Here is a 16104-nt window from a genome sequence, read left to right as displayed (position 1 = left end):
TGAAAGAATAAATATCATCATGTTATAAGTAAGCCTTTGTCTTTGTTGTCATCCACTGAAAGGTAATGTGATTTGTCTATTGTCTTTGTAATAGAACTTTGTATGAAACGCCTTTCCAAAGTGTTAACGATATCCCCTCATAAATCATGAATCCTTCCAGTGTTGAAAAGAACTGTCTATTACTATATCTCTCTCACATTTCTATCTCTTCTACTACAAATAATGAACCCAACAAGTAATTGTCATCGTCACCATCGACGTCGTAGTGTATCATCCTCTATTATAAATGTCTCATCCTCTGATATGTACCCCCGCTGTTCAGGTCCTGAATATGACGTTAAACTATATCCGATGGTGAGGCCCCATCTTGTGGGCTTTGAGGAGTGTGGAGCCACCCTTTAATTGTCATTGCTCCCAGGTCCACTCTGACCCGGAGTGGTAGTACCTGTTAGGGTCCCAACTATGGGTTAAATAGAAACCGACTTGAAAAAAACAAATATGTTCTATTAAAAAATTTTTCTTCAAAATAACTGGATTTGGCATTAAATAACCTGAAAAGGGTTGATATGCCATAAAACAAAAACAACCAACCAACCCGCTATTCAACACCATGTTGATTTGCTGCTATATAACATAATAATACAACAGATTATTTTGAAATATTGCATATATATATATATGTACATACATACATATATACATATATATATAGTAGAGATGAACCTAAAGACATAATTTTGAAAACCTAATTTGCATACTGTTATGACTTATGGTATGAATTAAGTCTTGTCGAATTTGTTGAAATCTGGAATTTTTTCCCTCAAACTCTGGTATCTGCACAGAATTTCTATAAATACAATTGTGAATTACTTAAGACTTCTACCTAATCATGGATGATGGAACATGAGCGTGGCATCTCCTGTAGATTAACTAAAGGCTTCCATTTGAAAATTCTATGCAGATTGACAAATTTGACAGAAAGATTTTCGAGTTTGACAAGATACACCTGAAGAAGGTCAGAGGTTACATTGACCAAAACAACAGAAATATAAATATAATCACCAGACGATGACATTCAGAAGTTAAAAACATAGAAATCGCATCATATTGTCTGATTTCTTGTATCTTTTAGTGTTTGGGGTGCAGATGGCTTCTTAGACCGATTTGAGTGTAGAATCTGTGTGGTCGGAGAAGGCAGGCAAAGGTTGGCATGCGGGGGGGGGTGTTTTGCTTGGCTTTTTCTAGCCTGCCCCTTAATCTCCACCAGTGTTCTCCTTTCTGTTTTATATTGTTTGGTATTGGATATGATGAATCGACACCACAGGTGCCGATCCTGGGTTGTTGTTGTTCCACAGGTGTGAATATCAAATTTAGTGTTTTTCAGGATGTTTAATGTAAAACAAAAGTAAATAAATCATTATGATTAGTCTAATGTCTGTTTTACATGATGGCATGTGTTGGATGGCTTTTTAGAAATTGACTAACCTATCCAGATTTTTTATTTTTTATTCATCTCTTCGTCCATTCTTCTCACTTTATCCAACTTTTACTATCTTGTCTGGTCTACATCTATTAATCCAAGAACTCTCATCCATTCTTTCAGCATGATCGTACCATTGAAGTGTCCTGTTCTAAAAACACATCTTCTGATATTGTCTTCAGGACTCACAGCACATATTCATCATATCATTCTCATATCATTTTTCTCCATGCAATGCATGTCCTCAACCCTCATGACCAAGGTTTCACTTCCATACATCATCACAATTGTGCAATAATAATTACTCACAATTAGTGATAGAAAAAGAGTAAATAAGACTTTGTTAAAAACAGACAAAAGTTATGGCCTGTTGACTTAGTGCGTGATGCCAAATTGATGGTTGAATATTGCTAAAATTGTGCCAATGACAATGCCTAGGCATTTTTTGTTGGCTAGGATGCTGACTTTTCAAATCCCACTTTCGGATCCTTGTGTCATATTATCCCACTGTGTGTGTGTGCGTGAGGAGGGTAACTTTCTCTGTCTGTCTATCTGTCTGTCTGTCTGTCTCTCTCTCTCTCTCCACCTGTATCTCCTTCAATTTTCATGTCAGTCTACTTGTCAGATGTTCATACATTCTTTTGTATCTCTATTTCTGTCTCCCCTCCTCAGCTGACATGAAAAGCATAGAATATTTAGACGTATACTATCATATTAGAAACATCTTATTAAAATTTCTGTAAATATTCATGAAAATAAGAAATTAAATAGTTCTGCAGACTACACACAGCACTCTATTATAACTAGATATCATTTTTATTTATGCCTAAGTTGACACATTTCTTCTCTCTGTATTAAGTTGATTCTGGTCTGAAGCCAGTGTTGATGCGGTTCTGAAATCTGTGTCGACTGGACACAGTTCCAGAGTCAATATTTTAAATCTATTACAAACATTAAACATTATTTTCTTTTTATCATAATGTTTAAGTTAGTATATTTTATTTTCTCGTGAATTTTGTAAGTGTAGATTGGAAACGTTTATGTCAAAACCATTTTTTTAAAGTATTCATTCTATTTGTATCTACACAAATTTCCTCGTTTTAAATTTCCTTTTTTTTATATATATATATATATACATCTCCATTTTTTTCCATTCATTTCATCTTTTGTTCTCCATTTTCCAGAACTGAAAACACACACACACAAGAAAAGGCTGAAAACAAAATCTCCCTCAGTTCTATCGTTAAACCTCAAAAATGGTGGAGGACACTTTACTGAGCAGACGATCGCAATCGATGCAGAATCGTTCTGTTTCGTCTGAATCAGATGATACTTGTATCACGTTCTGCTGCTCCCCCTGCCTCGGACTTTACTATCTCCTCTGTCTGGGGAGCCTCAAGGTATCAACACGGTTGAAAATTGTATGGATTTGGATGATCTCCCTTTCCCTTTTTGGTGGACTCTACATAAGGTATAATCTGTATAACACTGATGCAGTATCCATTACTTCGTATGACATGATGCCAGTGCAGAAGATGTCGACATTTTTTTGTCAAGGAGTTAGCATACAAAGTGAATCGATTCACACTCCGCTGAAGGTTTACCGTCTGAACAACAAGCCACAGATTAACTACACTCGCACAATTTACAGTATGAGTCACAGATTCAATCTCTATTTTATTCAGGAGAAAATGGTGAATTTTTACTTGCTAGAGGGCTCATCGGTGACTCTGTTTATCTGTGCCAAATATTCGTTCACTGTTGACGTCATCCAAGGAACCAAAAACTATAATAACTTCAAATTGTCAAAAGAAAGCAACGCAAAGCCTTGGAAATTCCCTGGCAAATGCAGTACTAAGACATTTGATGTGATCATTACTGATAGATATTATTTTATTCTTAATAATATAAATACACACATCATAGAGCTGAAGTTAGTCTTGCATAAGACTACATTTGCACTTGATAAAAGAGAGAGTAAACTTATCAACGAAAACTGGCATACATTTGTCCCCCTCGAGTTCAATTCTCAACAATCTGTTGTCTACCAACCAGTATTGGAAAATTACCAAGATCTGAATATAACCTCCAGCTGTCATCCGTTGATTCTGATCTATACTGCTATCTTCTTTGGTGGTTCGTTTTCTTTAGGTCTCATTTTGTGTTACTTAGTAAAATGTATATGCAAAGACCCAACACCAGAGCCGCCTCCTCCTCCTCCTCCTTCCTTTGCAGATCCTGCTGGCAATACGTCGTTGCCACCATTTCAGACACATCCCACAGCACCTCTTCCGCATCAGGGCAGTGAGAATTCTTGGTTTGTGAGGAATCCACATTTACCTACCTGTCCTCCACCTTCATATGACAGTCTTTTTGCCAACAGTGCAAACGATGCTCCGCCATCTTACATGAGCGCAACCATAGAACTCAATGGGAAATGAGGAAGAACATGGCAGCCATTGGTAAACTTAAATGGAACTCATCTTAAAAGGAGGCTGAGAAAGATTTTACTAGAATCAATTCTAATGACTGACTTTTATTTTTATGTTTTTTGGGGTTTTTTTACTCAAGTCAATGTGATTCATTACCTCATTGTAAATTCCTTTCTTTTTTTTTAATTATTTATTTAAATTTGCTTGGACTTGTCTTTTTTTTTTAGTCCTATATTTTGTCTCAAACTTTAAAAAAAAAAAAAAGAAAAAGAAAAGGAAAAATTCATTTCATTGTCTGTATGTGTGTCTGTGTACAGTGGGGAGTTGTGGGAATTTTTTTTCTCTCCCAAATTCATCATTTTTATAAAAATAAGGAAAGGAAAAAAAAGAAAAACTTTTGTAAATCCCACTTACAATTCTATTATTTATATTTAAAAAAAAATACCAAAAAAAAAAAAATTATATTTATATTTTTTTTGACAAATTATTATTTGTATTTTTGTATGCTATTTAAAAAACAATAATATTTAATATATTAAACAACAATTCAGTTTTTAAATATATATATATATATATATATATATATATATATATATATATATATATATATATATATAACAAATTTACTTTTAATTTGCTGGTTTTATATGAGATTTAACCTCATCCCTTTTGTATATGAAGCTCATTCACCTTTCTATATGTTAGACATCCAATTCCATCAATCGTATAACATCTCTTTTTTGATGTTGCCCTGTGCACATTGCATTTTCCATTCATGTTCATTTATCTCTGGGAATTGTCAAATATTCTTGTCATAAGATATATATATAATGAATGAATGACAAAAGTCTATATTCCAAATTTCATTGAATCCATTTTGCTCTTAACTTATCAAAAGAAAGAGCAACAATCAATCCACCAAAAGGAAATAAAATGGTGGATTGATTGTTGATATTTCTTCTGATGAGTTAAGGGCAAAATAGATTCACTGGTTGATATAATAATTAAGTGATTGATCTTGTACTATGAAACAGATACTTTCAAGAATTGTAAGTGTCAACTGAATTAAAGGAATGAATTGTAAAATGGTCAACATCATGAAATTTGGAATGTAGACTTTTGTCATTCATTCATTATATGCTATGTAATTACATTGAGCTTTTTAAATAAGGATTGGTATATATAAAAAGGAAATATAAGTGAATAAAGAATATTTCCACATATATATATATATATATATATATATATATATATATATATATATACATTGACAACTATGTATTAAAAATAAAAAATAAATATCTTTGTAGTTTAAATGTACAATTTTATATAAAGCCGCTTGACACGTGAAAGCACAAGTGTTGACAAAGGACAAATAAATGGTGTGCGTATTTAAAAAAAATGCCCAAAGGAAACAGTAATGAAAACGTCACAAAGGAAAGGACTATTTAATGTATTCTGGTATCCAGTTATTAATAAAAGTTTCATATGCAATAAAAAATTTTCAAAAGACAAAGCCGTATACAAAAAAATTATATTAAACACCTATAATTTATGTCTTCATGTTTTCAATAATGCTAATTTTTATTTTTTAAATGTGAAGATAGTCATTTTAGACAATAAGTACAATTTATATATATATATATGAGGGTGCAACATTTACCCTAAACACATTAGGAATTGGGGGTGGGAAATTAGGAAGAAGTTATTAAAATTCCTATACATATATATATATTATTTTAAACCTATACATTAGTGTCTATTGGCTTTAATTGATCTGGCCATGTCGGGTCTGGAGTAGAAACTGGCATAAAGTGGCAAACTGACTTTTCAATACTTTTCAGTAGGCAGAGACTCTGAAAATTCTACAATCGAGAATTTTATTTATTTATTTTTTTCAACTTATGATACATGCTATATATATATATATATATATATATATATATATATATATATATATATATATATATATATATATATATATATATATATATATATAACTCAGATCAGCTTGCTTGCTTGGGCATTTAAACCATCCATCCGGTTTGTGACTTCCGTTTTCAAAAAAATTGTCTGCTTACCTATTTCATGGGTGTCCTGTCTTAAATCTGATAATAAAAGTCATTGGTGCTATTTAAAGCACACACAAAGTCAACAATATTTTTTTTTGTTTTAACTTATTTTAATGTGTTTTCTTTACAAATAAATGTAATTTAACCCCATTGATTTAAATATAAATATACAATATATAACTATAATCATATTTATAACTATATTTACTGCTTTTAGTAGCACTCCTGTGGATTCTGACAATTTTTTTTTTTAAGATCTTACTTAAAAAATATTTTCTCTTCAAGGAGAGAGTGGGAGAAACTTGGTTTTAGTAGGGCCTCCTTAATTTTTATTAGTCCTTACAGTAGTGTTCTGGAAGCTTCCTGAGTTTTATTTTTGTTCATTCATCACTTAAAAAGAATGTTTTCTCAAGACAATAAAAGACAATATAATCTGAAAAGCACTTTTTATTTTGAACATTTTTCATCTTGCTCTTCAAGGGCCAATGGGTATATATATATATATATATATATATATATATATATATATATATATATATATATATATATATATTCTTCAGTCCCAGAAGACTATGGCATTGCATTCAAAGCATAAAAATTAGGTATGTAAGTATGGAGGGAAACCATTGTCCATACATTGCTGGAATTTGAGAAAGACTGACAGTATACTACAGGATTTGCCATAACATTGCCTTCAGGTCACAGACTCTCAAAGCCTTTTCTGTAAGTGAGTATGACCATAAAGCAGCAGGGAAGATTTGAGTTCAGGATGTTTCTTCTCTCAGATGAGCTGGGTTCTTAGACTAATAATCCTAATCTACCCAAGGTTAGGATTTCCCATGGACCAGGTAATCCGCTTTCACCATTTCTGCCATCAGTCCTAGCAATTGCACAGGGTTTATGAGTAGGTCAGGAACTGGACTTAGTTGTCAGAGGTTGTTGGAAGTGCTTAGTGTGAAAGGCCTTTTTTAGACTATGGGAGTTTGTCCCTATTGCCACCTCTCGGCTATGGCAACCTATTAATGTTGTCAATCTGTTGATTATTGCATTTGGTATTCGTTTTTTAACATCTTTGTTTTTCAAAGAACCTTGCAGTCATAAAATAACACTAAAGTATCCAAAATATTGAAATAAAGAAGTCTTTGAAAATATATATATATATATATATATATATATATATATATATATAATAAAATATAACAAATTCCACAGCCAAACAACGTCACAGCCCACAAGAACTATGAAAGTCAACGAACCTGAAGTCCAAGACTCAAGTTTCGCCCTCATTTGGGCTCATCAGTTAGACACATCCGAACTCAGGATCTGAAACCCGAGCCTCTTGTATGCGAGGCAAGCACTCTGCCAACTGAGCAAATGCCCTGCACACAAGAAAATCTGCTAACTAACACAGATCAAGCAAACCGTGCCGAAATCCGACTGTGAAATGAACCTACTTCGTCTCAACAAGGGACGCGGTCATCCAACCAGCTAATAACCCCAAGTCAATGTCTCACAAGTAGGAGTTTCAACTCGAAAGGACGATGCCATCCAGCAATGCTAACCTAGCGAGCAATTAATGATAGAATTTTCAGAATGTGAGAGATTATATATAATAAATTCCACAGCCAAACAACATTGCAGCCTACAAGAGCCATGAGTTCATGGCTCTTGTGGGCTGCGACATTGTTTGACTATGGAATTTATTATATATAATCGCTCACATTCTGAAAAAATATATATATATATAGTCATCCACATACAGGACTGTTTCGCTGTATCACAGCTCATCAGTGTGGCTAGACCAGCAACTACCTCAAGCCAGGATTGAAACTTGACTGCCCAGACAACAGTCAGCGCTTCTCACCATTATGCTATTTGGCTGTTGCTGAGATGGGAATGCGAAATTACAATGTTAAACCTTGTCCAAACGACCATTTGTTTACAGAAAGAGCATTGCTTTTATGCTAGCAGCAGTTTGCTATTTCGTTCCGTGCTGTTAAATAAAAATGTTGGCATTTTATTTATTATTTACTTACATGAATGTCGATTTTATTGTTTCCAGTACAATAATAATCTTCAAACAATCACTGTAACTGTGTTTTTATACAAAACAAAGAATAAAAGAATTATGGAAAGTGCATGCGTTTTTCGCTCACTTATTTGAATCATGGATCAGTTAGATTTTAAGGACTTCACAAAATAAGCAAAGCAGAAAATCGTAAAGAATAAACGCATTTTAAACCAAGAACGATATTATCTCTGCGTTTATTTATTAGGAAATTTGTACATAAAAAAGCCACACACTATATTAAAAATAAATATTTAATATATCTCCTCCCCTTTTTCTTAAAATAAATTTTTCCCTATCTTAAAAATCGACCTTGTGATGAAAAAAATAAACTTGGTATTCTTGTCTGTTTATAGATGTCATGTGTGTCGGAAGTGAACTGGTGTCGACCCAAAAGCGCCGCTTCTGTTTTATTTATCTTGTGGAGTCCTTGAAGCATAATTGAACCGAAATCCTAAATAATGTTCAAAGACAGTGATCGCATGATGGCACTTTTTCATGGTATCAAAAATGATACCAAATGTCATTCTTTTGCATAGTATTGTATCAAAGTTTTTTTGTTTTTTCACAGTGGAGTCACCACTTATCAAGGCCCAGAGGTCACTCGAGGATGAGGGTTAATGCGTGTAGTCAATGGAATTATAGCATAGTAATCATTAGTAATGGCAATTTTGTAAATTGGATTACTTAAGAAATTGTTTACATTGGACTTGAAGACAATCAAATTGTAGTCAGCTGGAAAGCAAGCAAGCGGAAGAGTTTCACAGGTGTGCAGTTCTAAGAAATAAGCTTTGTTCATGGAATCTACTTTTAGATTTAGGAGACCATATATTGGAGCTCAAAGAAGCACCTGCCATGAAAATAACGATAAAGCAGAGACAGGTTTACAACGTCTCTTCTGTGGGAAAGAGGTTGCAGGGAAGAGAAAAGGGCATCCCCCGCTAAGCTACGAAGTCTATTTTGAACTCTTTCAAGGCAGCATAAACTGCTTTTAGCAGCTCCTGCCCAGATATGGCAACAGTACTCCATCAAAAAGGATATCATGACATCCCAAATAATCACACATTTACACATCAGTTCTTATTAAATCATCAAAGTTAAGCAACACTGATCTTAGTCAGTACCTGATAAAAAAACAAATTTGGCATAATGGTAAATGTATTTGCTAATGAGCTAGGAGACCGGGGTTCAACATACTTCGTTCTATGTTCCAGTCAAGACTAGGTCTTAGGCACAAATGTTCAAAATCACTATTTATTTAAGTACCTCGTCACTTATGAAGTTTGAGATGGTTGCCAAGCAATGCATGATCAAGTTACTACGTGAGCCAGTCTTACCTGGTAAAAATGCAAAACATGCAATGCAATTAGCATCTCACTTGAAAACTCATCTTCAAGATCTATTTCTCAATAAATACATGATGGAGAGGCTTGCAGTTGATACTAAAATTTCAAATCCATGAAGAGTTTGCTACTCAACATCCCTACTCAGGTTGACTCCCTATAATCTGGCACCTATCACAGTAGCTACTTACACTTCAGTAGCATCATCTTATACAGGGTGTGGCAGAAATATCTCCCACATGCGATCTTCCCTGTCATGCTCATGCACTTTCTGAGCAATCACTTATTTGTAAATGGTTGGAACTGCATATCAGTGTGTAGAATTCTTCTGACTGTTCGATCAGACAATCCCAAGGTCAAAGTATGTTTGCAAGCTGAACGTGTAGGAGACTGAGTGATAAAAAGTCTCACAGCTTGAATACTGTCTGGTGTTCAAACGCTTCGAGATGGCTTCCTTTTAAGTGCTGAACCTGCAGCTCTGAAATTTGAAACTCATAACTGTATTGATTTTCTATCTGGATCAGCATCATGCTGTCCTAAATTGTAATGAACTTGGAAAGCTGTCTGTGTTGCAGTTACAGATTCACTATTCTTCAAAAAAAACATTCCTGCAGTAAAAGCGTGATGTCCAAACCATATTGTTTGATGAAGGTACATGAAAAAAAAATTGCAAGTTATTAGCTAAACAAAAACACCATTTGCACTTACATAAGTTTATTATCAATATATAGTTGAAAGTTTAAAATGTGTGAGATATTTCTGCCACACCCTTTATATCTTCCACTCACAGTAAGATGATGTGACACAAGAGTCAGAAAGTGGGATTGAAGAGCCAATGTCCTAGAGGAAGAGCATTCTGGCTTGCAAAAATGCCTGGACATCCCTCTCGGCATCCCCGGTAAGAGCATCTTAGGTGATTAACAGTAAACTAATCCCTCCTCAAAAGGAGAAGGCAAAGCCTGAGAGGGGAATTTCTTAGAATTGTATAGTACCAGCAGCATACCACAGTCAACAGGGAAAACTGTTTTAATAAAGACCATACTCTATTGACTTTGGTGCTGAGGGACCCCCCCCCTCCATCCTCCGACTGAATACAAAAAAAATGGGAAGGAATGGATGTCAACGTTCTTTGGAAAATATTTATTAATTATTTGTGAAGTTATGCATTCTTGCCTGAAATATGTATTTCAATTTAAATTCTGTCTCGATAGATTGGAGACCATGTCTAACGAAACAAGATTCTGTGCTGTTTTGGAATTTTTTAGATAATTTCTGATAGGACCTGTGGCACAATGGCTAAAAGTGCTAAGTTATAATCAGTTGTAAATGACAATCTTTTGGAGTATGAAGGTTCAATTCTCAGTCTGGGTGATAGTAAAAATACAATTATGAATTACTGCAAGATATCTACTCAGTTATGGCTTACTAAACGGCTGCAAACGACTGCGGATTAAATAAAGGGATCCATTTTAAATTCTGTACAGATTCCTGAGTTCAACTAGATGAATCCGAATAAGGTTGGAGGTTACATCAGCTGAAACGTTGAGAGAATAACATTCGAAATGAGAGCAGTAGTCTAATAATTCAAATAATATAAGACTCTCTGCATTAGTCATCATAATCACCATCATTATTTTTGGTTTGACGTCCATTTTATATGCTGGTATGTGTTGGACAGCTTTTCCAAAATTAACTTCCAAACTTATCTCCGGTCAGGTTTCTTTGGGAGTTATTTTCTTAACGGAGACAACATTTTTATAGTTCAGATTCAGTTTGTGTTTTGAATTCAGGACATAATAAGCAGAAAACAGAAATATTCATCGAACTGTTATCAACTTAATTGCGATCCTTAATTATTCTGGAAAATTGATTTCTCTTCTTTTTTTTTAAATGTTACTTCAAGTTAATACTCTGGAATTTTTGACATTTGACAAAATATGTATATTACATTTAAGCATTCACTTTTCTGATGAAGGGGAATATCTCGAAATATTACAATATTGATCCTTCGACACAAATAAGAATGCAATACGTGTAAAATATAAAAATAAATAAATATATATATATTTATTTTATCCCAAACAAGGCATGATGCCACTTTGATGCAGGAGGATACGATCTGGGATACTATGTAGGGAGTTGAGCAGTAAGGTGTCTGTTTACATTACACTTGAACTTTTGCATGTTAGTACAGTTAGGGAAGCAGAGACCCAGAATGGAATTCTAAAGTATCAATCCTAGGAAAGAAACTATTAGAGTAGAAGGCTTTCTTACATCTAGGGATTTCTACTGTGTAGAGGTGGGATTTTGCTAATTGACGGGTTTGTTGGTAGTATTTATGTTGAGGGGGTACAAGGGCTTGTAGTACGTCAAAGCACCTACCATTAAAGTACTTGTAAAACAGGTAGAGGGATGCAACATCTTGTTGATGGAACAGCAGTTGGAGCCTGATGTTAAGTCAAGGAGTTTGAACGGAGTATTTTCAGGTAATGTATCATTAGTCATGGCTATTAGTGATTGAGAAGGTTTCTTGCAGTTATTAAAGGAAAGGGAAGCATTCTTGGAAGCATTGAATGCGACCCATTTTTGTCCCCATTCCACCACAGGCTAAAGATTTTTCTTTACGGTTTCTGCCATTGCTCTGGATATGTGTTCATTCATTTTCCCCTCGAGTCTGTTATAGGCATGGTGTTGTCAGCAAATATACCCATCTCAGAGACAATTTTATCAGGGAGGTCATTTATGAATATCAGGAATAATAAAGGTCCAAGGATCAACTCCTGAGGTACACCCGCATTTATATCATATTGTTTTGACGTGCGACCATCAAGGACAACCTAAATTGTTCTCTTACTTAAGAAGGATTGATTGATCAGAGTACAGTCTTCAGTCGAGGGAGAGCAATAAAGAAAATATGTAGCCAACGCTATGTTGTAAAGTTAGTCTAAAGCACATGAAGGCCTGGTCGTCTGATTCTAGTTTAGATTTCCTAGTCATGGGAAGTGTGTTACGAATATAGACTCCAAGTCCGTGTATGTGTCCTTCAGAGTCCTTACGACAAAGTGGAAGATAACCATACATGTTAAAATGGTTAGAAGAGATAGAGGAATGTGAGTTAGTTTCACTTAGTGCTAAGATATCCGGGGAGTTTGCTAGGAGAATTGATTCTACCTCTTCTAATTCTAAGTTCATGGATATTTATAAATACAAGCCTGAAGGGAGGAGGCAAAGTCTTATTCAAGTGTGTGTCTGCTTTGATCATTATTTTGGATTGAGCTGTCATTTTTATAGTTTAAGTTTAGTGTGAGGGATGCTTGGCAAAGTGGATGTGCATTGTCACCATCATGCAACACAAGTAGATCATCAAGATGAGTGCAAGGTCCTTTTCCATGCACGACATGGCACTACAACCATTCCAAAATTATCCAACTGATGATAGAGCAGCCGCTCTAAACACTATCAAAGAGTTAGGACTCCTGTACCATCAGTCGGAATACAGCAGCCAGACAAATTGTCAAACCAATACCCTCAAACCTGTCAGACAAGAGTGGTCCAGTCCAATCAATATATTAATAAAGCTGAATCTGCATAGCTTATTTCACCGTTATATATTAACTTGCTTCAGTTTGTGTCTATCTGTTACACCTCTGCATTCTATTGCCTTTCATAAATTTGATCTTCCTTATATGTACACTAAATAATGCTTCAAGCAAACTATATTAACCTTTTATTAGATTTAAATTTAAAAGAATAATGAATATGTCCATTATAAAGATTTTTCTATATTTTTGATTTTTAATTAGGTTGAATTCTGAACAAGAACCTATCTTTTTATACAATTAACAACACAAATGCATACACGAACGTATAATGGATCCATATTGACTTAAAATATCGTGGGTCGATTAGAAATATATATGTATGCATATAACAATCTGAATGAATGTTTTAATATTTTTAGAAATGTAATTTCCAGTATTTATTTCAATAGTATTCAACATATTAGTGGATTTTTTCAAATAAAGTCAGCCGTAGATCTCATCAGGCCACTAATTTGATTATTCTAATAATATTGCATTCCTTTATTATTAAAATTATATATATAAGAACATTTAAGTTAAGGATTTTTCTTTATTATAATTTCTTGTTTGCATTTTGATGGATTAATAAATATTTTATTTTTGTCATCAATTTTTCTTGTCTTTTACTTATTCTATCTAGTGAGCTTTCTATTATCTCATTACGTTCTAATATAAGGATAATATTATCTTTATAATTTTAATTATATATATATATATATATATATATATATATATATATATATATATATATATATATATATATATAGGAAAAATTGACAACATGATAAAATTTATATGCATCAATCTAGATTTTTGTATTTTCGATTTTTTTTCTTTTGTATCTAAGCTCTATTTTACTTTTGGAGCTTTTTATTATCCTGATAAGTCTCTATTTAAAGACTCTTTTAATTCTTCTTTGATCCCCTCTTATATATGAGAGAGAAAGAGAGAGATGCTCTGATGGGTCACTTTTTCTCTTTTTCCTCGTTTTCTTTTTATTTTCTTTCTCTCCCCATATGCTCGTTCATGCCCCCCTCCTCTCCCTAATCAATATGACTCCCCCCCCCCCGTTCTAGCTTTATATCTTAACTATTTTACTCAACGACATTATCCCTCCTCCTTCCTCCCTTTTTTTTACTAATTTTTATTTTATTCCAATAAATACGAAAATTGTAAGTTTTTGCATTGTATAAGTAAGATGCTAACATGACTGGCCCAATTCGTTTGAAAAGGTTCATTTTGAGGTTGAAATAAATTTATGGGATTGTATTAAGTCTGTGTTGTATTTTTTCTTTTAACCATATATATATATATATATATATATATATATATATATATATATATATATATATATATATATATATATATATATATATATATTATATATATAATATTCCGAATTTTATTATGTTTATATAACTGAGAATTCTGTAATCGTTCATATACCAATAGATTTTAAGTTATGACTTAATTTGAAAGCTTCAAAATTATCCTTAACAAACAGAAAACGGAAAAAACTCTGAAGAAGAAATATAGGTAAATCTTTTATGGCATAGTTTTCCTTAAAAAGGAAATGGATTCCATATTGTTCATTAAAAAAGCGGGGTTTTTTTCCCCATATATCTAATGAGAGGCCGTTCTTGTGGATATTTTCAAACGATATAAGGTTTGAAATTGTCCGGAGGGTCACGAAACATTTGTAACGAACAATGAAAATACACTACTTGTTGCTATCAATCCAACGTTTGTTGTCTTGTTTTTGTGAAAATAATATATATATATATAACTCTTTTGCTTTCAACTCAATTAATCTCTTGCTTTCAAAACTTTACGCTGATCATTGTGGGGATCATATATATTACATATGTATGCATATTCAATTCTGAAGAGGAAACAAAAGCACTCTTTCCATGTCACACACACACACACACACACACACACACGCACACACACACACACACCAGGTATTTTCAAGTAATGCACTTGTTTTTTAATTTACTTTCTTCAAACCAGTCATCACGAGGAAGGTTTTTCAATGAAGACGAAACGTTGATTAACTCAAATTATTTTGGTTTTCCTTTTTTTTTAATTTTTTTTTTTTTTCCATAGTCTTGTGATTTTTATCTGTGATTTACGCTTCATTGTAACCTGAATTTGAAATTAAATATATTTTCACCCTCATCTATGACAATATACGTGTATAATATTCTCTGCTTTTCAACCCAAGAAAATGGTGTTGTCAGTTGTATATATTTTGACTGATTTATGTTCCTGGATGTGTTCATGGTGATTGTGTGCATCTCTACGTATATGTGTATATGTGTATGTGAGTGTGTGTGTGTATGTATATATATATATATATATATATATATATATATATATATATATATATATATATATATATGTGTGTGTGTGTGTGTGTATATATGTATATGAGACAAATATTTTTTAAACAACTTGCATGTGACTACATTTTAACTACCATGTGCATGTTTACATGTGTACATGTAATGTTTAGTGTATGGAATAGTGAATAAGCATGTGAACAGACTAGTAAAATTATGACACAAACACATCAATAAATATTTTGATCGATTCAAACGACGTGACTATTTAATGTAAAACAGCTTTATTATACAGCTAACAGTCAAAGACTCTTTCACGGTTGACACAAACATTCACCTGTCTCCTCCACATTATTTCACTCTCTCCCTTACTCTAATTCTAGATCATCCTATTTTTACTAGTCTGTTCACATTCTTATCCACTATTCCATATGTCAAACACTGCGTTTTCTCTGAAATTTATTACTTTAAACTTCATGTGTACATGTGAGTGCCGACCTGTTCATATGTATATATAATGATATGTAAGCATTGAGTTGCTTAATTAATTAAAATAAATATCTGTAATATAAAAATGGTCTCTCTGTCTTATTGTCTGTTTGTCTTTGAAATTGAAAACGAGGCTCTATGCCAAGAGCAAACGCTTTCTCCAAAGTAAAATTTTAGGAAAAATTAATTTTCTATTAGGGGTTCAGTAATGATATTGCAAGGTCTATGTTTAATTTGACTATCCCTTTTATTTATAAATTAGCAAGGCTACCTGGTGTTGCCCGGGGCAAAGAA

The 16104-nt window shown here is 33.2% G+C and overlaps 1 protein-coding gene and 1 long non-coding RNA gene across 13 annotated transcripts in view; one reads left to right on the top strand and one right to left on the bottom strand.

The window, feature by feature from the left end:
- Positions 1–16104, top strand: part of LOC145297535 (uncharacterized) — a 330130-nt gene that overhangs the window by 112845 nt on the left and 201181 nt on the right. For 5 of the 12 annotated variants that reach the window (XM_080143494.1, XM_080143491.1, XM_080143492.1 and 2 more), the window contains one exon: positions 2665–8122. The exons of the other annotated variants lie outside the window; for them this stretch is intronic. In XM_080143494.1, coding sequence (XP_079999620.1) covers positions 2737–3921 — 1185 coding nt within the window. In that variant the 5' untranslated portion in view covers positions 2665–2736 and the 3' untranslated portion in view covers positions 3922–8122. Of the gene's footprint in view, positions 1–2664; positions 8123–16104 lie in introns of those variants that run through there. 12 annotated transcript variants of the gene reach the window in all.
- The window catches only part of LOC145297539 (uncharacterized), a 442212-nt gene that overhangs the window by 272406 nt on the left and 153702 nt on the right, over positions 1–16104 (bottom strand). The gene's annotated exons all lie outside the window — the stretch shown is intronic.

The sequence above is a fragment of the Euprymna scolopes genome, chromosome 18 (assembly GCF_053919585.1).
Source record: "Euprymna scolopes isolate OS-2025 chromosome 18, ASM5391958v1, whole genome shotgun sequence".
Taxonomy (NCBI): Eukaryota; Metazoa; Mollusca; class Cephalopoda; order Sepiida; family Sepiolidae; genus Euprymna; species Euprymna scolopes.
The sequence above is the reverse complement of the archived record's forward strand: the minus strand, read 5'-3'. Positions and strand labels throughout refer to the sequence as shown.